Source organism: Leptidea sinapis, chromosome 26 (assembly GCF_905404315.1).
Source record: "Leptidea sinapis chromosome 26, ilLepSina1.1, whole genome shotgun sequence".
NCBI lineage: Eukaryota > Metazoa > Arthropoda > Insecta > Lepidoptera > Pieridae > Leptidea > Leptidea sinapis.
Genome location: NC_066290.1, coordinates 11,749,301 through 11,775,828, shown reverse-complemented (window position 1 = coordinate 11,775,828; position 26,528 = coordinate 11,749,301). Strand labels below are relative to the sequence as shown.

Genomic DNA, 26,528 nt, shown 5'->3' with positions numbered 1-26,528 from the left:
ATGCTTGTTTTTCTGTCAGTCGAAGCATTGTATTGTTGATAAATTATTAATAAGTTTCTTACGTTTGCTGGAAAAGAACATGGCGATACATTGAAGGGTTATTTATTACATTGTTATTTTAGGATTCCTGCAATAATTTATTACATATTTATAGGACAAGAGCTTGCCTTTTAAGTTTTTTCCACATCAGCTTTAAAAAAGCGATCAAATATTTTTTTTAATATGATAATAAGGGACGAGACGAGCCGGACGTTCAGCTGATGGTAATTGATACGCCCTGCCTATTACCACTCAGTGCCGCTTAGAATTCTCGAAAAACCCAAAAATTCCGAGCGGCACTACAATTGCGCTCGTCACCTTGAGACAAGATGTTAAGTCCTTTGTCCAGTAATTTTACTAGCTACGGCGCCCTTCAGACCGAAACACAGTAATGCTTACTCATTAGTCATTACGGCTTCACGGCAGAAATAGGCGTCGTAGTGGTACCCATAATCTTGCCGGCATCCTGTGCATAGGAGCCTCCCATTGGTAAATTTGGTGATGGTGACGTCGCCTTAAGTATAATATAAAATAATAACTAATTCTAGCTTGTAAACTAATGAAAAAATACAGTTCGGTAATTAAAGTAAAATAATTAAATAAATAAATGAATAAACTTAACTTATTAATAATGGTATTTTAATTTCAGAGCAATATGTAATCTTCCTGCATTTGTTAACACATTTTGTTTTTATAGACATTTATACCCGTGTGGAGTAAAAAATTAAATGGTAATAAATGGTTATCATTTGGAAGCGAATGGTCATGCAACGGCTATTATAAATAATAAATGGTTAGAGTATATTATGTCTGTATTATTGTAACATAAACTATGTGTACTGTGTCATTAAATTGAGATTTAACTTGGCTTTTAGAAATGATTAGGAGTTTTTATTTATGTCAGTCATCAGGGGATGAGCGTCGGGCCATTTGTTTGGCGATCACCTCCGTACATTAAGTACAATCTATATTTTATATCTAATATATAAAATTCACATGTCCCGGTGTTTGCAGTTAAACTCCTTCGAAACGGCTTGACCGATTCTCATGAAATTTTGAGTGCATATTGGATAGGTCTGAGAATCGGACAACATCTATTTTTCATCCCCCAAAATATTAAGGGTGGTCCCCGCCAATTTTTTATTTTTATTTTTTTGACATTTGTTTTTAAATTTTCCTTCTGTAGCTATCTACTATATATTAGGAACGGCCGTTAGAGAGTTTCGCTAGGCTGGTCGTATAGAAACAACCACAGACATACGGCTGTTTTGAATAACCTAACTACACTTTAACTTACGGATGCATTGCTGTCACCGTTTAATGACAAGATCTTATCTATCCATAGTTATGTCCAATATAGTTATAGTCCAATGCTATCTGTCAATAGGTTTTTTTATTGAAATGTAAGTAAGCGTAAAAGGATAGACTTTTTTTTAAACTTGTTTCATTATGAGTCAGCATTAAAAAATACATACAACTTCAAATTTTCACTCATCTACGATCAACAGTTACTTTTGTATCGCGATTTTAATATCGGCAATACAACGTTTGCTGTCCCGGTGTTTGTTACCAAACTCCTCCGAAACGACTAAACCAATTTGTTTGATAATTTGTGTGTATATCGGGTAGGTCTGAGATTCAGCCAACATCTATTTTTCATACCCCTAAATGATAAGGGTCACTTTCTAAGTATATATATATTTTATGTATATATTTTTATTTTATTTTATTATGATTCAACATTCAAAAATATATACAACTTCCAATTTTCACCCGTCTACGATCAACACCTATTTTTGTATCGCGATTTTTATATTATTCTGTTCCAACCACAGATGGCAATAAATAATTTAATAACTATTGTAGTAAGATAAATTTTATGTACGATATAAGTATTTGGTAGATCTGAGAATCGATCGTCATCTTTTTTTTTTAATTATTGAATTTTCTTTATTGCTTTAGATAGCAATACAACGTTTGCTGGGTCAGCTGGTATTATTTATTATATATTTAAAATTGTCACAATGATAGTTGCCGTACTGCTTCGAAACGGCTTGATCGATTATTATGAAATTTTAAGATTATGTGGTTGTCAAAAAAATAGATTGCATTTTTTTATTAATATATATGGACATACAACGTAAATGCCATTTAAAAAAAGATTTAACAAAAAATAACCGACTTCAAAAACACTTTTCCAAAACAATAGATATTATATGCACTAAAAAGTATAAAAATAATTGCGTATTTTTATACAATATAATTCTAGTTACGATTATTGTAATTTTTGGAACCGCTTCGCTCCAACTAGATACCTCTTAGATACCATTCTTCTCATTAGCTCAACCCTTTACGAAGTAGCGGTAGATTCAATATGAAAAATATTTTATTTTTCTTTGACATTCATAAGTGTCATTTTCGTGACCTACTTGAATAAACTGATTTTGATTTGATTTGATTACCGTATTATCTAAAGCAATAGCTTTTTTACTACCGCAATTTATATCGTAGTGTGTATTGGCTATTTATAAAGATGCTTGTGTTCGTGGCATCTTGACACTCAATGGCATCTTTAAAATTTTGTAACTAGTATAGTATAGGTATACTATACTCTTCGTGTCATTTTACATTGGAATTTGTAAAATACATAATACTTACTGATGATATGTGATCCCAGTGTCTTTCTTATTTCTTGTAGTATTATTTTTACAAAGTTTTACTACGCAACCCGGCATTTTAGTTTCAATTATTAGCAAAGTTTAACAGAACATGTGGCACGTTATTGTTCGAGGCTGGCTCGAGTACGCCCACTCGGGCGTAGTATTAGTTGCCGCACTTTGCGACTACGTCTGTGGAATCTACTTGGAGCGCAGCGGAGTCCAATCCTTAATTTAAGCCCACAATATCAATTACTATGTGCGTCTCTCATACGTGCCGATATTTTATGCCACCCGGACACCGATTTTTATCATTACATACTAATAATTTTTCTTATATATTTTCCTAAAATACAGATATAATGAAAACTTTAGTCCAAACACACCTAGTTAAATAATAAACTAGTTTAAATATTATACCGACCGAAGCGTGATCGAGTTGAAAAAATAGGCTAGTCTAAGAGCTGGCGAACATATTGGCTATATTGTTGAATCTATGGCAAGATTTAAAATAATCCACGCACTAAAAATTTTTGTATTCTCCGCTGTATCATTACTACTAAAATAAAGATTTTATACGAATCTTAAGCAGTGTTTTATGTAAGAAGTTATCTGCGACACGTGGCCATTACTATTTATTATTAAGTATACAATAATATATATTTACTACTAGCTGACCCGACAGACGTTGTTCTGTACATAATAAATAAAATAATGTTTTTTTATGAATTTGTCAATAATATATCACAACATGTTAAGTATTATGTAAACTTCACTGCGTGAACTACACAGTGAGTTACCATGAGTGTGAAACTAGATGGCGCTGTATTATTAAGACGGTATTTTCTAAACACGCTTTAAATATTTTTAGCCGTTACATAGGTTAGTTGTATTTTTTGGAATAAATGTCTTCGCTCAGTGAACAGTTGTTTTTATATGTGAGTGCATTAGTTGGGAATTGTACATGGTCCTATCGTTGCCGGAAGGAATCGAAAGAAATTACGAGTTCAAGTTTATGTGGTGTCGGGTGGTCTATCCTGAGTCTACGGTGGAGCAACAGCAGGCACGTGTTACGCAAGTATAAGTGTTGAACTGGACCAACTGTGAGTAATTTTACAAGTTATTAGAAGTAAAAAGACTTAGAAAAAATTCGATGTGTTAGTTCAGTGAAAAGTAAAAGTTCCTAACAACTTAGAATAATTGTGAAGTGTTAAAAGACTTAGAATAATTTGCGAAAAAGTGCAAAGACGGGGAATCCATGCCCAATTGTATGTAGATATTACTGCACTTTAAAACACTTAGAAAATTTCTTGGACTTAGAATATTTTGAAACTGTTTTGGACTTGTAATTTTCTCAGTTCAATTTGTTGAACATTAGTTGTGAAGTATCTAACTTCAACTTAAGTTTGGAAAAATATTGGCAATATGGAAGCGAAATTTAAGGTGCAAAGAGATTTACTATTACGCATTGCAAATTCATTTACAAATTTCAAAAAGTCTCCAAAGGACCGTATCACTATTTCTTATATAGAGACGAGATCGGAGACTTTAGAACAATTTTGGGATAAATTTACTAATAATCACGAATGTATTATCAGTAATATGGCGGAAGAAGAGCTAAATAAATCGTCATATATTCGTGATGGTGATTATGATAAAGCTGAAGAAAAATATACTGACTATAAGGCTGAATTAAAATCACATATAAACAAAATAACATCATCAAAGGCACAAGTAAATGTCGTCAGTAAACCAGGTTCTCATTCGTCTATTAAATTGCCGAAAATAACAATACCCACTTTCTCAGGGAACTACAATGAATGGCCCACATTTAGAGATTTATTTGTGTCCCTTGTGCATTCAAATGACTCGTTGGATGATGTGCAGAAATTACATTATTTAAAGGGGTATTTAACCGGCGAGGCGGAGCAATTGATACGACAAATGCCTATAACATCAGCTAATTATAAACAGTGTTGGAATCAGATTGAAAAAAGGTTCAATAATAAAAGACATCTTTGTAACTGTATATTGAAACGCTTATTTAGTCAGCAATCCCTGAAAACTGAAACTTCAGCAGGTTTAAAGGAACTTTTAGATAATACAAATGAATGTTTGCATGCTTTGGAAAATTTAGGTGTTGATATTAGTAATTGGGATCTAATTGTAATTTATATTGTAACTTTAAAATTAGATACGGAATCTAGGAAGTTGTGGGAAGTTAAGGTTAGTGAACTTTTGGATGTTCTACCTAATTTAGGAGATTTTCGTGAATTTTTAGAACACCGTTTTAGATCCCTCGAATTCCTAGATACCAAAGCAGTAAACTCCACTACTAAAAATGTAAAAACGCTTCACGTTGCCACACCATCTTGTGTATTTTGTTCTGAATCTCACAAGCTATGTAATTGTAAGACATTTGCGAACCAAGATGTTGATACGCGCCGTAACTTTGTAAACGCAAATAAACTTTGTTATAATTGTTTAGGTGAGAACCACGCCGTATATTCGTGTCGCCAGTCTACGAGATGCCGTATTTGTAACAAAAAACATCACAGTCTTTTGCATCCCAAAATATGTACTCATAAATCGGTCGATAGTCACAAACAGACCGCCGATGTCGTCACAACGGCGACGTCAAATGCACAGAGCGAGACCGCTAAGGTTGTATCATGCTTTTCGGATATCCAAAGTCAGTCTTTATTGGCCACGGCCTTAATTAAGGTCGAAGCTACATCTGGGGCAGTTATAGTATTAAGAGCCCTACTTGATCAGGGTTCTCAGGCTTCTTTTATAACGGAGTCAGCCGTACAGTTGCTAGGTTTGAGAAAGGTTCCAATAAAGGCGGATATATCAAGGTTAGGCGATGAGGAGAGTGGTACTTTACCCTCTAAGGCAATGGTTACAGTCAAAATTCACTCACGTCTAGACCATTCAGTTGCGGTATCTACCAATGCGTATGTTTTACGCAAACTTACGACACTGCTTCCAGAAAGAAAAGTTGTTTGCGTTCCATTTACACTCTCAGCGACCGAATTGGCAGATCCTGCGTATGGTGTGCCAAATAAAATTGATATGATTTTAGGGACTGCCGTGTATAGCCAGATTTTATTAGAAGGGTTAATCAAGGGTCCTCCGGGAACGCTCGTTGCACAGCAAACGACACTCGGGTGGATCCTATCTGGAAGCATACACGGACCTTATCACACGGTAACAGAGAAATGTCATAATGCGATTGTTAGTTTGCATGTTCAAATCAATCATGACGACGATAATCAATTCCTAAAAGGGTTCTGCGAAATGGAATGCGACTCCTCGCAGCGTCGGAAATATTTAACCGACGATGAGGAGCGATGCGAAAAAATAGTCTCGAACACTACAACTAGGTACTCTTCCGGGCGATATATAGTAAAGTTACCTTTTAAATCGGAGGATCCCCAGTGTAAGTATGATGATTCCGGAACTATCGCTGACCTTCAGGAGTTGTCTAGTAATAGTAATGAGCTGTTAAAGAAAAAGGAAATAAATTACAGTAAAGGCAAAATAAAGCAAACAAATTTGAAAGAACAAAAAATTAAAAGTTATATACTTACCTGCAATTACGAGGAAATCCTTTCAAAATTTTCCTCCCTAACTAGACTTACCAGAGTCGTCGCTTACTGTAGGAGATTTCTGAGATTGAAGTCTGAAAAGAAAATCAAAACTAGTTGGTTAAGTTCATGGGAAATAAATGAAGCATTAATTGCATGCATCAAACTCTGCCAACGTAAGTGTTTTCAAGACGATATTGATTCATTAAAGATGTTTGGGAAAGTAAAGAGGAAAAGCAATCTTACCTCTTTAAATCCCTATCTCGACGAGGATGGAATCCTTAGAGTAGGTGGTCGTCTGCGGCATGCTAACATATCTGATGACATGAAGAATCCTATTTTAATTCCTCACAAATCCCATTTCACAGACCTTTTATTAGCTCATGCCCACGCTCGCACACTTCACGGGGGGGCACAATTGATGCTTAATTATTTAAGAACTAAATATTGGGTTATCAACGCAAAAGGTCTAGTGAGGTTATTTGTTAGAAAATGCATAACCTGTGTCCGTCATTCTGCGCAAACCAATCAACAATTAATGGGTCAATTGCCGGAGGCCAGAGCAAATGCTTGCCGACCTTTTGCTAAAAGTGGAGTTGATTACGCTGGTCCGATTGCTGTCAGACCTACGAAGGGCCGTGGTTATCGCTCTACCAAAGGTTATATTTGTGTTTTCGTCTGTATGGCCACAAGAGCTATTCACTTGGAGGTTGTCAGTGACATGACTTCAGAAGCGTTTCTGGCAGCTTTCAAGCGCTTTACGGCCAGGCGAGGACACTGTACCGATCTATGGAGCGATAACGGTACCACTTTTGTCGGAGCTGACAGAGAGTTAAAGGGCTTATTCACCCAAGAAAGGTCAAGCATAGCTTCAGAAATAGCTAACTGGTTAAGCAACAATGGTACCAACTGGCATTTCATACCTCCTCATTCTCCAAATTTTGGAGGATTGTGGGAGGCGGGAGTGAAGTCTACCAAACACCACCTCAAACGGGTTATCGGTAATCATACACTGACCTTCGAGGAGATGACCACTGTCCTCGCGCAGATTGAGGCTTGCCTTAATTCTCGGCCCCTTTCTCAAATCAGCACTAATCCGGACGATCCGTTTCCATTAACACCGGGACATTTTTTGGTTGAACCCTTAGTGCTACTCCCTGACATTAACTATGAAAATTCTTATATTGGTAGTTTAAAAAGATGGCATCTTTCTCAGCGGTTAGCACAAGAATTTTGGCGTAGATGGTCACATGAGTATTTGACGCAGTTTCACCATAGATATAAATGGTCTTCAACAACACCAGAGCCAAACGTGGGTGATATAGTCTTAGTTAAGGAAAATGATCTCCCACCAGCCAGATGGCTGTACGGTATTATCACCGAGAAACATCCTGGCTCGGACAGTTTGACAAGAGTAGTTTCGTTACGATGTAAAAATTCTGTTATAAAACGACCAGTATCTAAACTTATAGTGCTGCCTGTAGAAAAACCTTAAAGATTTAAAATATTTTTGTTAAGTATGTTGTGTTACATCAAAGAAGGTTACTGTGTATAATTTTAACTTATGTATTATTATAATATTTGTTCTAAGGAGTGTTTATTGTAGCTATCAATATTGCTGTATGTTATATTTAATTGTACTTTCACATTTGCTAGGGTGGGCGGCTAAACTATATTTGTATTGTGACTTAGAAATTGTGTAAATACAGTGATACTTATGTATAATGGACATAGTTGGATGTCCATGGTGGGCGGAATGTTAAGTATTATGTAAACTTCACTGCGTGAACTACACAGTGAGTTACCATGAGTGTGAAACTAGATGGCGCTGTATTATTAAGACGGTATTTTCTAAACACGCTTTAAATATTTTTAGCCGTTACATAGGTTAGTTGTATTTTTTGGAATAAATGTCTTCGCTCAGTGAACAGTTGTTTTTATATGAGTGCATTAGTTGGGAATTGTACACAACATCAAGAAATACTTCGTAAAATATGCACCAAGTTGTTATACTGAAATTGTTTCACAGCAGAACTGTCAAACCGTGCGTCATTAAATTCTCTGATAGAAATTATGTATCACATCAAATCAAAGGAAATACAAAATTTTTGTTGTTTTTATTTAATTCCGAGCATTTTCATATTTATTAACCTTTTAAACCTTCGCTGGACTTCCACGAATAATTCAAGACCAAAATTAGCGAAATCGGTCCGGCCGTTTTCGAGTTTTAGCGAGACTAACGAACAGCAATTCATTTTTATATATATAAATGTATACAGTATGAATTGCATACCTATGAAATAAATAAAAATATAAGTAATACTAGTCCACAGAACTATCGCAAAATTAATTATATGGTTAAAAAGTTTAAGTTGAAAAAGTGAAATTTTCAAACAAAATAAATATTTAAATAAATCTAGTAAAATTTAACAGTCTATATAGACAACCTACCTTGACCCCGGAACGATGTGCGAAGGCGGCAAGTTGTCGGCTTTACCTTTGATTCGTTTGATAATTTGCGACGTAATTTAAATTCACTGTGTTCATTTATACGAACACTTTTTTATTTCGGGATACCTATCTGAACTGAACTTTAAATTGAATAATGTGCATTAGAATAATAATGGAAACGTAAATTTTCAAATTTTCTAAATGTCCACCACATTCTTGATGAATACACAAGTTACATCACCGTACAATGTTGTCCCAAAAAATAAATGTCAAATTCACAGCAATAATAATAATAACAACAACTAACTTAAAAACACAATTTACACATACACAAAGACAAGTACCTAGTTAATAAGTGTCTATTTCACTAATTGCATTTATTAATTTTACTAGCTAAAAGTTAAAGAAATTATCAAATACAATTACTTTTTACTTACTACGCTAGTTAGCTAGAACTTCAATTAATAAGTACAATTAGTTTTTCATAGTCAATCGTTTGAAGCAATCGCGCAAAAAGTATGAAATCACTGCTAAATCCAAATAAGCCTATTTGCCCAGAAGTCTCGCGATAAACTAAAGTGGTGCTCACTCAAAATAACGAAAAAATAATAATAATAATTCCTCACAATTATAGTTTATCGAAACTTATTTAGCAACCATCACCAAATACCTAAACATGGCTACTTTTTTTGTGTTTTTCCAATATCTTAATAATTTTAACAAATTATTTATTAGATAAACTTTAAAAAATATTTTTGTACGATCAAACAAGACCTTTTCGATGTGGGCGAGTGAGAGAGATGAAACGCCGCTCAATTCTGTCTTCTACCACATTTATCAAGGGCAGAGTTCGGAAGAAGCCGCTGGTTTCCATCATCGCACGACACGCCACAAATTAGGATGTCATCCCCACCATCGGGGTGTCTGACAAAGACACCCCGATGGTGGGGACTGTAAAGTATACAGTACGGTTTTCAAAGAACTTTCTCCCACGTACAACCTAGCAGGCTGTGGAATGAACGTCCTTGTGCGGTGTATCGTGGACAAATGTCAAAAAAAGTATGTACAAATTTCTATAGGTCTAGCAATGCTCATTTCTCCATAAAAAATCCTGAGTATCAAACGGGCAAGTTGGTACGATTTTTAACAATTAGATTGCTTTGTATTACGTAAGATGCAAGGCATACCTACCCTACAATTCTATTTTATCGATACTTTTCTACACATACACCAATAAGATAAACTAACAAACTATAACAATTATTAATAAATTAATGAATGGGTAAATTTTGTACAAAATAAATTATTTTCGGAAGTTCAACTTTCAAAACCACTGTTTTCTGAGTGACTTCTTGAGCAGCAAATAGGTAAGTTGGTACGATTTTTTATAGGTTGCTTTCGAACTACGTAACATGTCAAACAAGTAATAAATCGTTATTGTTAAGTTCTTCCTTATATACAATAATTATCTCTCAACTCCTTTATAATTTATAAAAACAAAATCACGAAGCTGTTTAGTCTTAAATACCTAGGGTGTTGTGTATTTTTACAACAATCATTGAACAATTTTAAAATAAACTTAAATAACTTATTGTTCATCGATTACAACTCCCTCTAAAGAATGCTAATTATCAATAGAAGATATCTTTACCCTACCCCGCCCGTACGAAATTCGAGCTTGCTTTAAATCGCGCCGCCCGCGACCGTCAAAGAGACACCGCCGGCACTTGTACGCTGCCAAAGAAAACCGCCACTGGCGGCAAGGCCGTCTTATGACACTATTGAAATATTCAAGTTCATTGAACCCTTGACCCAGTTAACTAATAATACACGGTACGTATAAATTTGTGCAAAATGAAAAGTCTACTTTTTGACAAAACCAATGCACGGATTTCATAAATTTTTGGTATATCGTCAGCAAATATGCTAACAAGTATGTACCTATATTTATTTCATATAAGTTAGTTCCATACTGTATATATGTCATTATATTAAAAGTTGAACAGCTGTTCCAAGTTAGATCAAATTGCCTTCTGGGAGCACGTTTACTGTGCGTCAATCTCTTTATAAACCTTAAATAATTGCATACTTACTTCCATTGTAAAATCTATATCGTTTATGAGAGTCATCTTATAACATATATTTAGTATAAATGTATATTTTTTTAGTATTAACGAGAACACCAACATAAAATTAAAAGCTTATAATTTTCTATTTAAATATTCATTGACAGTAAAAAATTATAACGGTAATGAAAATAAAAACTGTAACGATAATTTGGAAAAATCTTACTAGGGAATAGCGTAGTTTCTTCCATTCTCATCATTTTAATTGAACTTGATACCCTTGAACTGGCCCTTTTCAGGACATTGCCAATCTGATTAGTACTAATATGTAAAAAGTATGTCGTATGCCGTCAATTACAACAATTCAGACACGTTGTAAGCCTGTAACCTGTTTTGTTTTGTTCATATGCCTCTAATAATGTCACTATTTTTATACTTTTTTACACTAATTCACTAGCACTACATTAATTCGCAAGCACTACAATAACTCAATTGGTTTTGTCCGTTTTAGCCCTGTATAATCACAATAATACTTTATTTTCATTTTTTTACACTCACTGCAAGAAACTTAATTTAGGTACAAAATTTACAATGTTTATTTTATAAAACTAATTATTTACATGTCTTTATTGTTAATTGTAATAAATTTCAAAAAATTTTTGCATTGATATCAAAATGGCCGCACCTCTGACCCCGAAACATATTAAAACTGTATTATCTTATTATATTATTGCACTGGCGTTTTGTAAGCAAGCTCCGTAACATTGAAATTTGGCTTCATTCCAATCGGAACAAAAACAAAAATGGTAATGTTAATTAAAATAGTGCACCTAAATTTGCAACCTCGAAAAAAATAATTGAATAAAAAATGTTAGTTATATTGTTCACTAGCTCTTAGATTTGAAGATGATTCATAATAAAACTACAAAGCTCTTCAAATCTTAATACAAATGGTGTTCAATCAGTCTGTAATCTATTACAATTTTATGGCTTACTTTCCAAGTAGCGAACATTATAAATGCATTATTAGTTTTTTCACGCGTCGATATTGCTGTTCACGAATGGAATCGTCTATTTTCTTAGACGCCATTATTGTTTGAAATGAGTGCCAGAGTTTTTGTGGTTATAATAACGAATCGCTAAGAATTCGGGCTTTGAAATGCGTGTAAGGTTAGCTTTATATAACGCTATAATTCATTTTTATACACTTTGCCTCTATCTGTTTGTAACGGAGTTTTTAACTGCATCTCAAGACGTCAGATTTACTTAAAATTTGCCTGGATCACAAGGATATTTAAAAAAAAGGGTGTGTGTAATTATGTATGCACGCAAGAAGTAATACTTCTTTGGCCTAACAAAGCAAAAATCCTTAAAATTATTTATTCCTCGTGCTATTCTACGTTTGTAGAAAGAACAATATTGTAAAAATCTTGCAAGGATGGCTTTGACAATTAATTAATTATTAAATAACGAATACGGCTGTATGGGCTTGAACCCTTTGCCTATCCTAATAATGGATGAAGAAACCACAAAAAAAAATTTACAAATGTCGCAAACGTCAGAAAATTTTAGGAACCAACTTCACCAATGATGCGCGCGCATCTTAAAATTTCAATCTCATCATTTTTTCATAACGCGCCTAAAGAAGTATAACTTAAATATGGACATGATCGAGCGAAAAATCGAGCTTTTAAATTAGTCGAACTTACTTCGGTTGCTGTGGTTAGTAATAAAAATAGATTATAATATAATAGCTTTAAGGGTAAATGTATACACTTCTACAATAAAGTCCCAGCCACTGTTCAGGCATTGTCTATAAATAAATTTAAATGTTTTATAAAAAAATGGCTCTGTCGTAAATCCTATTACTCCACTGCTGAATATCTAAATGATCGGACAGCCTGGGACTAGATTGTGATTATTTTATAGCAACTGTACAATATTCTATATTTTTATTGAAAAGAGCGCAAAAAAAAAGAATGCTGGGAGAGTTTCTTGCACCGCTTCTTCTCTCTCAGAGCGCCATTTGTTTCCGAAGCGGTAGTAGTATCTAGTAGTATAAGAAATGACATCAAAAAGAATTCTAAAGGAATCAATTTTGAGAAAATAAATGCCTTTTATGCCTTTTTATGCCTTTTATAGTTTTATATTAGACGACAAGCGAACGAAATTTTTTTTTGTTTTTGGAACATTGGTTTGCTTAAATTGTATTTCACGTGCTTTTGTTTGTAAGCAAAGATTCACGAATTTTCACGTTGTTTTTCTTAAAATATCGGCTACAGAAAATCGTGAATCTGACACTCCATTTTTGAAACTAATTGAAGCATTTTTTCTAAGTTTTAAATATCATTGCATATACCAGGCATTCATAGACGGGTAGGAGATACGCGAGGGAAGAGCAATGCATACAGGTTTTACTGTCATACAAAAAAAATGTAAAATAACTCATTAGCCAGACTACGTTGTAAAGCAAAATGAAACAAAAAACTCATATTAATACTAAATAATTAATCTTAATCCCAACTAATATTATAAATGTGAATGTAAGTATGTTTGTTACGCTTTTACGCCGGGGCTACTGAACTAATTTTTAATGAAATTTGATACAGGGATAGACTAGAGCTTGGGAAAGGACTACATTTTATTCCGGAAAAATCCATGGTTTCCGCGGTATTTATGAAAAACTGAAATTTGTTGAGCTATAGCTATACCAATAGTAGGTTTAGTCTGCCATAGCAATCTTCCTCTAAATTACAAAGTAATTTGGGAACGGAAGCGGAAACGGGAACCAAAACTGGAATAGAACATAAGATAATCTTCAATTCCAAACTTGCTTATTATTTTTAAAAACCCTTTATCTACGCGGACGAAGTTGTGGGCTAGCAGTGTACTCATCAAATCAAATCAAAATCACTTTATTCATGTAGGTCACGGAAATTACACTTATGAATGTCAAAAAAATATTTTTCTTATTTAATCTACCACTACTTCGTAAAGGGTTGAGCTAATGAGAAGAAGTCGCAAGAAACTCATTGCTTCTCTTTCATATCAAGATTTACATTTCCATCCATTTACAAATCATTTCAATTACAATATAATATGTTAAATCTTGCAACAAACATACTCAAACTCATCAGTACATCAGTTGTAGTATTATATAGTTTTAGCGAAACAGAATTGGTCGAACAAAACGCAAAGTAAATACGGTATACAATCACAAGAATTCCCATCGAATATTATCGATTTGTGAAAGACAATTTCCCCAAAGGTCAATGCCGAGTACAAAGCGACTTGTAGATTTATCACTCGGCGAGATACCGTTATGTTATAGGCACAAATACTGAATCATGTGTATCGATCGTGCATTACTATTTTTGCAGATGATTTACTATTGTCTAAGTTCTTCGTCTATTAACCCTTTCTATAATGGACAGCATGTAAATTATAAAGGCGTAAAAGGCATTTATTTTCTCAAAATTGATTCCTTTAGAATTCTTTTTGAAGTAATTTCTAATATACTAGATACTACTACCGCTTCGGAAACAAATGGCGCTCTGAGAGTGAAGAAGCGGCGCAAGGAACTCTCCCAGCATTCTTTTTTTGCGCTCTTTTCAATAAAAATATACAATATTGTACAGTCATTTCTATCGCTATAAAATAATCATAATCTAGTCCCAGGTTGTCCGATCACTTAGATATTTAGCTGTGGAGTATTTACGACAGAGCCATTTTTTTTATAAAACATTTAAATTTATTTATAGATAATGCCTGAACAGTGGCTGGGACTTTATTATAGAAGTGTATACATTTACCCTGAAAGCTATTATGTATCTTATGAAGCCTTCTAGAATAAGTTACAAGCAATCCCTTATTTCTAGTGTTATAATAATGAAAATCACTATTAAGAGCAAAAAGGTGACGATTTTTGTGAACGTATATTAAATTTTCATTAGTAAGGAGACGTTAGTATAGAAGTCTAGTATGTTTTTTTATATGGCAATAAGGGACGAGACGAGCAGGACGTTCAGCTGATGGTTATTGCTGTGCTCTGCTCATTACAATGCAGTGCCGCTCAGGATTATTGAAAAACCCAAAAATTCTGAGCGGCACTACAATTGCGCTTGTCACCTTGTGACATAAGATGATAAGTCTCATTTGCCTTATGATACTTCAGACCGAAACACAGTAATGCTTACACATTACTGCAGAAATAGGCCACCGTTGTGGTGCCTACAGCTTCGATCACACACACGGAATACGCGAGGAATAGTGTATACGCTCTGAATAATACTCGCAGCGACAATTCGCTAATTGCCTGACATACACATCGAATAATATACAAGAATTTCGACAGCATCTTGGTGTCCCAACTACAAATATGTTGTCTATTATATCTTAAATCATACTATTTTCTATTCAGTTGTTGTTCAGTTGCTATTTCGAATCTCAACTCAATCAATTCGTCAGAATTGATTCGTTAGAGATTCAACTATAGACAACTATTGACAAAGCCGACATATCCTTTTTTTTAATTTACCATTAATTGCGTCCCACTGCGTCTCAAATTAATTTTATCATAATTTCACTACTTTAGAGACACCCACGGACTAGTAAAAAAATAAAGACATAACACCTTACATAACAGTGTAGCACCAAAACAAGCCGATTAACGTGTAAAAACATAACCCCACGCACACACTTACACTACTACAGGCCGATAGGCGGCCATTATGAGAATTGTCATCGTCTGTGACAGATCAATTTGCGTCGCAATAAAATATTTTAAAAATGTCGTCGTGCATTATGAAAAAGTGTAAAAACAATAACATAAAACTATTTGTGGATATATGATTATTTAAGGGAGAAAAAATTGTGTAACTGGTATACTCCGTAACCGCAAACACACTAGCATAAAGGTGCTTCACTTGCTAATATCACAGAGACTTAAATGAGACATTCTCAAATCAAACTGCGGCGAATGAATCTAAAGGCTGTTGCTTATAGCGATTTCTCGCTAGCGAATCCCTAACCGTAGCGATTATTCGCTGTGTGTGAAACTTAAGGCTTAAAGTGGCACACGCTGGCTTCGGCACGTATCTTAAGCGTGAACGATATTAATAAATTACACGTGAAAAATACCTACTATTATCATTATAAACAATAATATTGCACTGCCTACTAATGCAATTTCTTTCTTTCTTTCTTTGTAATGCACGTAACGGTCTTCAATGACACCGCTCAACCTTTGTGCCTACTTTGACGCTGGCTTATACTTCTGCAGCTGTATATGATACGCTCTGTTTGGCAAAGTTTTTGTAATAATTTAACACTATCATCAAATCTGGAGCGGTCATCTCTTAGCGCTCTATGTAGCACATAGATGTTAGAGAGACTATTTGTATGTGGTACATATTGATAGCTTTGAAATCGGTGCCAAGCCAAATGTAATAGTAAGTACCTACACTCGCCATGCGTGACTTTTAGCGGGATGGCAACGTCTAGAACAAAACAACCCAAGCGGACAGACACGCGCGGCCATACATCCTTAATAATTACAGTATGTAAGCTGTTTATAATACTAAGTTTTATTTTGTTTAAGGCTTGGCACTGACTTAAAACCTATCAATAGGTAGCAAATAAATAATAGTCTTTTATTTATATCAAAGGTAATGGTCTGCATAAGATGTGTATTAAATTAAATTTTTACTATGTTATTGTATACGTTTTAGTTTTTGAAAGTCGGTTTTTTTATACGTAGTTTTTTTCCTAAAGTTTTCAAGGGAACGCTTTATTACGAAGTTAAGAGTAAAGAAATGTGATAAAACCATTCAAAAAGATTACTGTGACGCAAACTACCACTTCAATAAACTCGATTTAATCTTATTAAGAGCGGCTAAAAAACGTCACGATACCGTAGCATCTCCGCTATGCCTGATTGAGAGTTTATCTAACTCTAACTAATCGGTTATTAGCTTTGATCGCAATTCATCAACCTCAAAATTCTTAGGCCTCGTCCACATGCAACGAACAACGGTAAGCTCTTCCTTCTCGTTAAGAGGATTCATATGGCAAAACAAAAATGCTATTATTTCATTTCATATATGCTTTTTTTTTGGAGAGTACGAAAATACATTTATGTATTGAAGACCCCAAAACGGGCCCCATATGGTCGAGGGCTCGGGTGTAAATCCCCCTAACGATTAAAAACCGCCTCTGTGCTGATAGCCCTAAAGGCTTTTATAGCGAAGCCGGGTGTGGGCTTGGAGGCCGAAAATGTAGCTCACAGGCGCGGGACTCGGAATTAAACTCGAACCTCGGACCTCCTGCTCACCTCAGACCTAGGCTGGATTGAGAGAAGATCACTAAGGATCTGATATATCTGTTAGTCCAATGGACTCTAGATTTGTAGAGACTTCGGACTCGCCGGCGAGTGCGATGATATATGTTAATATATATAAATTACGTGACACGTTGTTTGTCCTCGATGGACTCCTAAACTAATGAACGGATTTTAATGGGGATTACTTCATGGAGTGCAGTTTGGTCCAACTTGAGAGATTGGTTCGTTTTTATTTCGAATTGGGACCCATAATTATTTTTATTTTCAATATTTGTTTTGTATGGACATACTTTCTATGAGGGAAGTTAGTGACGCACGGTTTGACAGTTCCGCTGTGAAACAATTTCATTCTAACAACAGGGAGCATTCTTTACGAAATAATTCTTGATGTTTTGAAATATTATTGGCAAATTCCTATAAAACAGTATTTTTTATTATATACAGAACAACGTCTTTCGTGTCAGCTAGTATATTATATGTATCAATGAATGTATGTGTATAAGTGTTCATATATGCAATGCGATTTTGTGGTACGAAATACTCCTCTGCCATAAAACGAAAAAACTCAAAATGGATCGTCAGAGTTTCTTAAATAAAAATGTATGTCTGTAAATTTATTTTAAAATAAATTGTAGGTTTCATCTGTCAGACAAACAAAGCTAGTACAATGTATATTTTACAACAACATCTTTTATTAAATTATTCCACCATCTTTCACTCGTATAATCAGGCTAAAACTGTATATTGAATAGCTCTTGGAATAAATGCATCTGCTATTTTTTGGAATAATATAGAGGCAACTGCTAAATATTTATTTTGGTTACTATAAAGTTTGCTTTTTTAAAATTTAAATTTGGGGCTTGATTTATTTATGTAAATGAAATTGCTAACTAGATACATAATTTCACATCTTACGAAATAATATAACAATTCTATTACTATTTACATAACTAACTTAAAGGTATGTTCAACTTTAAAACAACTAAAAACTTACACTAATATTATGTTTGTTACCCTAGGTTTAAATAAATATGGAAATTTAACAACTTTTTTTTTCGTTTATTAGCCAATACAGAACAAATACATAAAATTTTTATCAAATAAGTAACACGAAATTGAATGTTTATCTGGGTACCTAAAGCCATTCATTTTATTTTTAATTTATTGTTTTTTTTTCAAAACCTATTCTTTTTTCAGGAGGTATCTTTTAAAGTGAGTTTTCATTTTCGTAGCTATATGTACTTTTCTTGCAACTCTTTGGGCAGTTCGGTAAAGTAATAAAATATATATAAATATACAATTTTCGCAACCAAGACAATATATATTTAAATAATCTTAGATTTAGTAGCCGATGCATGCCTGTAGTTAATAATTCCAAAATATCATTTTTTTATGGAAAATGAGGACAAAGGAGCGTACCGGTAATCTGGTGTTAAGTGATCACCTCCGCCCGCATTCTCTTGCAACATGGAGGATTCACAGGAGCGATTCAGAAGGTTTACGCATTTTTTTGAAGGTACCCATGTCGTATCTTCCTGGAAATACTGCACTAGGAAACTCATTCCATAATTTGGTTGCACGTGGGATAGAATTCCTGGAAAACCGCACTGTGGAGGAACGCCATACATCCAGATGGTGGAGATGATTGTAATACATGGAGTATTATGTGGCCGGATATTTAAAGTAATAAGCATTTTAACTTTTGCCCCTTAATATATTATTTAATAGGCACATAAGTAAATTTGCTAGAAACTGTCATAACCATAATGTTAATACCAGAAACAAACATAAACTTATTATGCCTACTACTCGGCTAAGTCGAGGTAGTAAGTCTTTTGCGGGGCAATGTATATGCCTTTACAAATATCCCCGAAAATTTTCAAAACAAAATATGCATTACCAAACTTCAAAAGAATTATTAAAAAACGTTTATGTGGGAAAGGTTAATATAACATTCTTAATGATACCACTGATTAAAATTGATTGATGAACGACTGCCGTTAGGCTGTTAAATATTAAGTTTATTGTACGATATTACATAGCGACCATATTATTATGGAAAAAAAGAAGCCCGCTGAGTTTCTTGCGCACGTTCTTCTCATGTCTGAGGCATACTTTTTGGAATTCGTGGTAGTTTTTGACTTTCAATAAGTGATATTATATCCTATTTTGAATAAAAATATTTGAATTTGAATTAGATACTTGAGTAATCGGAACATAGACGTGGTCGCTAACTATGGGCCTTATGAGAAAGGTCACTGTTGCTCAGCGGGGAATGGAGAGAGCTATGCTCGAAGTTTCCCTGCGAGATCGAATCAGAAATGATGAGATCCGTAGGAGAACCAAAGTCACCGACATAGCCCAAATGATTGTGAAACTGAAGTGGCAGTGGGCAGGGCACATAGCTGGGCGGACAGATGGCCGTTGGGAGCAGTAAGGTCCTCGAATGGCGACCACGTACCGGTAGGCGTAGTATTGGTAGGCCCCCCACAAGATGGACCGACGATCTGGTCAAGATCGCCGGAGTAGGATAGATGAGGGCAGCGCAGGACCGATCGTCATGGCGATATTTGGGGGAGGCCTTTGTCCAGCAGTGGACGTCTTCCGGCTGAAATGATGATGACTTGATTAATTGTTTCTGATGCAGTGCAATTCCACGACTCCAACTGTTCTTTTCACATTAAATCATCGAATGTTAAACTTATCTGACATAGAAATTAGACTCTTTCAATCTAACAATGATCATACAAATGTAACATAATTGAAAAGCCATAAAAGCTTTCATTGCCCATTACAATTGTGAGAATAAAGAATTAATTGTGATTTAGAATCGGCTTCTCACTTTAAAACATCATCAAATTATTGGTTGGCGATACATAAATTACGCATATAATTCATGAACTGGCATTAGCTTTTTTACTACAGATAATATGTTACTTATGTAAGGTTTTTTTAAATGATTAAAAGTACAATCACCTTATATTAATTTCCCATTGACTCAACACTGGTTATCTAAACTTCACAGTATAAACAATTTGTATTCCATTTCTAACTATAAATAAATAGTACTGAGAAAAACTAAAAAACACGCTTTTTATAGAAAAGCAAACTAAAAATTGATTTTTTTTAAATTAACATCAATCCCTGCCTTATAGACGATAGATGCAAATAAAATAAATTAACAAAAATCTTATTTTGCCAATTGAAAAATGGAATAAATTTATATCAAATTAATGTAATGTCATCGGTCCTTGATTTATTACGATTTTTTTTTTAAACGTTTCTATAGTATAGGTAACTTTAACATAAATGACTTTCTTAATGATACCACTGATTGGGAACTAAGCGACCGCCTTCAGGCGAATTAATATTAAATTTTATTTTATGATCTTACATTGTAACCATATTTTTACACATAAAAAAGAAGCCCGCTAAGTTTGTTGTGCCCGTTCTTCTCATACATACCTTTTGGTGGGTAGTTTTTTACTTTCAATAAATGATTTTGTATCCTATTTTGAATAAAAATATTTGAAAAAAATAAATAATCTATATAATATAGAAAGAATAATATAGAAAGGTATAGAATCTACATTTGAAGAGATTGTCTAACATTAGAAGGAATTAAAGGAAGAGATAAAATGAGGCAAACAAAAATTAAGAGTAAGTACAAGTAAATTCAAAAATGTGTACAAAAAAATGAAATGGAAATATAAGCGAAAGATAGACAAAAATTATAGACGAGTGGTATCTATGGTAGTATAAGTATGGTAGATGGGGGGTGACACTAAAATAATAGCTGGCCCAGAATGAATACGAATGACGAGAGAGAGAAGGAGAAAGATCTTTGGAGGTTGCCTATGTCGAAGGACAAGCTGTTAAAAACACGCAATGATAAATTGGCTAAGGATATAAAAATTGAAATTTTTCATTACAGAAATGAAGACTTATTTATATATTATATTGTCTAAGCAATCACGGTATAAAGACTTCCATAGAAACAAGTTTCTGAGTAACCATTTAGTATGATAATTCTATTGCACATTGTTGCAGAAATACAGACGGACCGCACAGAACATGTCTATGTATCAGCGAAGGAGTACAAAGAAGCGTTGGAGGCTCTACGAAGAAATACTGGTGCTGTAAGTATACCTCGTATTTTACTTCTTATCGAAAGTGTCTCATGAACTTCTAAGAATATTTTTGTCATGGAAAAGAAGGACAAACGAGCGTACGGGTCGCCTAGTTTTATGTTATCACCACCACCTACATTCTCTCGCAGTACCAGAGGAGTCACGGAAAACATGCTTCTAGCTGATACTGGGGTGCGCCAGACCAGAACATGACAGCAATACTCCATATGTGGCTGGACCAGCGCTTTGTAGAGCGCTGGAATGTGGGCCGGCTTAAAGTATTGCCGTGCACTATTTATAACGCAAAGCTTCTTCGAAGCCAATTAGGGCTTTGCCCTCCAGACGGCCGTGGAATTGGCAATCACTCGAGATTACGAGACCCAGTATTCCGATACTAGGCGACGCTTTAAGGAAATGTTGTCGATAAATGGAGTTAGTTTTTTTTTTGTGTTAAACGCGTAAACTTAAGTCTTCTGGGGGTTAATTGGTACAAGGTTCATTTTACCCCATTCCGCGACCTTCTCAAGAGTGGACTCGATAGAAGATGCAAGGTTCTTCCACCACTGGTCGACGATTTCCCGAGAGATACCTGCATGGTCCGTGTATACTGCATCACCAGTACTGTCGTCTGTATAACAATGTATGTTATTTCACTAGCTACGGCTCCCATAAGACCGAAACATAGTATTGCTTGCACATCACAGCAAAGTGTAAGTGTGGTAAATAAGGAAGCCTACCATAAGGAGTGTTTTAGGTGTCCGTATATTTCTCAATTTCTGGGCTCTAACCCGAGACTGTTCTATGGTGGACTTCTAAAGTATATATAAACTTTATTTGGACATGTAGGAAATTGTTACCCTGAGCTAATTAATACCTGAGTATCTTAATATATATATTTATTTTGTGCGTCTGTTGCAATTGAACTCCTCCTAAACGGACCTATTTTGATGATTTTTTTGTGTGTTCCAGTGAATTTGAGATTGGTTTAGATTCTCAATTGAACTTCCTCCTAAACGGCTGGCCCGATTTTGATGATTTTTTGTGTGTTCCAGTGAATTTGAGATTGGTTTAGATTCTCAATTCCGTCCATATAATATATTTCTCCTGCTAATGTGACGTGTTAGTGAACTCCTCCTCTTAACGGCTGGACCGATTTTTCAAATTTAAGACGTGTGTACAGGACAACGTCTGTCGGGTCCACTAGTTTAATATATATTTCAGTTATATATTACTCAAAAGTTTAGTGTGATATATTCTAAATATGTAATATGATAGATTTTAATTCATAATTATATGAAACTTACTATCTGTTATTATAATGTGCAACATTTGTGAGTTTAATTGTTTTAAATTTTATTGATGACTAGCTGACCCGGCAAACGTTGTTTTGCCATATAAAGTATAATTCACGCGATAGTTTTATAAGTAATAAAATATTGCCTATATTATTGCCTGTACATCATTTTGTTCTATTGTAAATAGTTTTTGCAGCGCACGCAAAAATAGGTTTTCGATTTACACCTTGTGTTACAAAATAGCAATTTTATTACGGATCCTTAATTTTGAAAAAAAAAAACATAGCCTTCCTCGATAAATGGACTACCCAACACTGAAAGAATCATTCAAATCGGACCAGTAGTACCAGAGATTAGCGCGTTCAAACAAAAAAACAAAAAAACAAACAAACAAACAAACACTGCAGCTTTATATATTAGTATAGATTTATTTTTGGTGGAAGTTCCCTAATAACACCTCAGGGACGCGGGCGAGGGAAAACCAGGTGCTTGGAGTAATTGTACGCCAAGCAGCTGAAGCTGAGCCGCTACCTTTTGTTTTAAATTTTAATTTGTAATCATATTTAGTATGTATGTTATACTCTTTATTTGTTCTTTGAAAACAATATATTATGTATCACAGGAACGCAGTAAGCCACAGAGGACCTTAGAATCGGAGGTTGCCCATTCAGATGAAGTATTTCAGGAGCTCGTTGAGGAAATTCTCCCTGACCCATGGGAGTTAAACAACACAGCGAGGGCAGACGTTGAGCTGCTGTTCTTCAACCGTGTCCCGAAGGTTGGGAGCCAGACTTTCATGGAACTTCTCCGGCGACTTGCGATCAGGAATCAATTTGGTGAGTCTTAACAATTGCACCAATTGTTTTTATTTTATTTTAATGTATTAGATACATAAAATTTATCTCATATTACAGAACATTTGGTTCTTTCTTAACTCAAAACGCTTTTAAATTTTTTACGGTTTAAATTTTTGTCTGTTTGACAAAGACTGTACTTAAATAATGTAGGGTTGGTAACAGTTCAGGATAATACCTATTATTCATCTTATTACTTATTCTTACACCAGGAACAGACATGAACTTATAATGCCTACTACTCGGCTAAGTCGAGTTAGTGAGTTTTTTCTGGGGCGATGTATATGCTTTTACAAGAAGACCCCAGAAAATTTTCAAAACTAAAGTATTACGTTATTAATTGTTAAAAAACGTTTTTGTGGTAAAGGTTACTATAACATAAATGACTTTCTTAATGATACCACAGATTGGGAATAGAGTGACCGCCCTCAGGCTATTAAATAATAAGTTTAATTGTACAATATTACTTTGTAAACATATTTTTTCGATGAAAAAAAAGCCCGCTGAGTTTGTTGCGCCTATTCTTCTTGGGTTTGAGGCATACATTTTGGAATGGGTGGTAGTTTTAGAATTTCAACAAGTGATGTCACATCCTATTTTGAATAAAAATATTTGAATTTGAAAAATATTTACAACTAAGTTATAGATATGTGGATAGTCTTTTTCAAATTCAAAGCGATTGCTAGTGCATCAATTATTAAAGATGGTTATGTTATGAAACTGTTAAACAAGATTCGGACGCGATCCTTTTTACGTTAAATAGTTAACAACCGCATTAGAAGTCTTTTGAAATGTTGTAGGATGTGTAGTTCTTGTTTAAGCAGATTGTTGTATTGTTTGGACAGCAATGCTGTTGAAGTAACGAAGCGTAAACTAGGTGACGGTTGCTGAGAGTAGGTGTAATATTAAATTAAATCTTAATGCTTTCGAGACACATGCACGCAATGAGCGTGAATGTGAAACATCACGACTTCTAGAATTTTCTAATAACAAATTAATTACATGGAGATGTGTAAATGCGTAAGTATCGACTAATTCACAAACGATTCGAATGATTGTATTTTTATTTAGTTACATTATAGTATTTTCTTTGATTAACGTGAGTGTTTCACATTTAAATAAAACACTTTTTCTCAAACATGCATGGAAATACTGTCATTATATTCGAAGAAAGAACACGCGAAGTATCGTTTTTTCGGACAAAGAAAATTAAATCCATTGCAGGAGCGTTTTTTGAATTTGGAACATTACAACGTTCCTGCAATGTTGTATGAAACGGCGAGCTGGGGTTATTAAATACTCTTTGATCGGATCGCTTTTGTCATTCTTGGCATACCTTAGTCTCTTTGCTTTTGCCTGAAACCTGAATATGCGTCTTGATTTGTTATTAATATACCTACTTAATATACATAAATTTAATAATAATAAATTGTTGAAAATATCTTCGACTAATCAAATTTTTGTTGACCTTAAATTGGACAAAAAAAAAGATATTTACTTCATTAACTACATAAGCAGAAGTAATATTAGTTATTATTGGTGATAATTGTAAGTATTGAAACTCGGCATTACGTTTTAAAATGTTATTAAGCTCTATTAACTCGAATTCACCAGTTGTAGTAATCGAACTTCGTAAAAGATAAATTTGTCATAACCATAATGTTAACACCAGGAACAGACATAAACTTTTAATACCTACTTACTACTCGGCTAAGTCGAGTTAATAAGTCTTTTGTGGGGCGATGTATTTGCTTTTACAACAAGGTCCCAGAAAATGTTAAAAAAAAATATTACGATATTCAAAAGAATTGTTAAAAAACGTTTGTGTGGTAAAGGTTACTATGACATAAATGACTTTATTAATGATACCACAGATTGGGAATAGAGCGACCGCCGCCAGGCTATTAAACAATAAGTTTATTGATTTGTAAACATAGTTTTTTGATGAAAAAACAGCCCGCTGAGTTTGTCGCGCCCATTCTTCTCAGGTCTGAGGCATTCGTTTTGAAATGAGTGGTAGTTTTTTACTTTCAATAAGTGATGTCACGTCCTATTCTGAATAAATATATTTTAATTTGAATTTGAATTAGGTTTTCACCGAGATGCAGTTCAGCGGGTTGAAACAATACGGCTGGCTCCGGCAGACCAACAGATCCTCGTCAGCGTGGTTTCCGCTCATCCCCCACCAGCCTCATATATCAAGCATGTTTGCTACACAAACTTCACAAGGTAATGTACTTTTATTTATGAACACACTAATAGCCAGTGCGAAGCTCCTTTGAACAGGAAGCCGGCTAGATTATGGGTATCATAACAGCGCCAATTTCTGCCGAAGCAGTAATATAAAAATTACTGTGTTTCGGTCTTAAGGGCGCCGTAGCTAGTTAAATTACTGGGCAAATGAGACTTAACATCTTATGTCTCAAGGCGACGAGCGCAATTGTAGTGCCGCTTAGAATTTTCGGGTTTTTCAAGAATCCTGAGCACTGAGGCACTGCATTGTAATGGGTAGGGCGTATCAATTGCTATCAGCTGAACGTCCTGCTCATCTCGACCCTTATTTTCATAAAAAAATATCTTAACGAGATAGAACGATAATCTTAACGAGAAACGAAATCTTAATAAGATCAACTCAAAAGTCCGTCCGAAATGTCAGGCCTTAATTACCGTATCCTTCACAGATTCGGATACCCGTCGCCAATTTACGTGAATGTCGTACGCGATCCCGTCGAGAGGGTAATATCCTGGTATTACTACGTAAGAGCACCCTGGTACTACGTGGAGAGGAAGAGAGCCTTCCCGGATCTGCCGCTGCCTGATCCAGCATGGCTTAAAAAGGTTGGTTTTTTATATTGCTTCAAAAATAGGTATCAAAATGTTTTGAGTTTTCTTGAGTCTTGTGCCAGAGTTTGGCGAGTCAACGTCTGCCTCATATAGAGGCGAAACATGAGTCAAAATTTTTGAAGAACTCATAACATGGATTTCCGCAAAATAACGCCTACTTCAATAAATTTTCAAAAATCGGTGTTGGTTTTTAAGTTGTTTCTTTTCGTTACCTCAGGATTCAGAACTCCGTCTATGGATTTTTACTTATTGCTTCCTAAAT

General features: G+C 34.6%; 1 protein-coding gene across 2 annotated transcripts in view; it reads left to right on the top strand.

The window, feature by feature from the left end:
• The window catches only part of LOC126972464 (heparan sulfate 2-O-sulfotransferase pipe), a 129,411-nt gene that overhangs the window by 82,352 nt on the left and 20,531 nt on the right, over positions 1–26,528 (top strand). For both annotated transcript variants that reach the window (XM_050819254.1, XM_050819255.1), the window contains exons 4-7: positions 21,194–21,282; positions 23,191–23,404; positions 25,513–25,651; positions 26,104–26,260. In XM_050819254.1, coding sequence (XP_050675211.1) covers positions 21,194–21,282; positions 23,191–23,404; positions 25,513–25,651; positions 26,104–26,260 — 599 coding nt within the window. The remainder of the gene's footprint in view (positions 1–21,193; positions 21,283–23,190; positions 23,405–25,512; positions 25,652–26,103; positions 26,261–26,528) is intronic.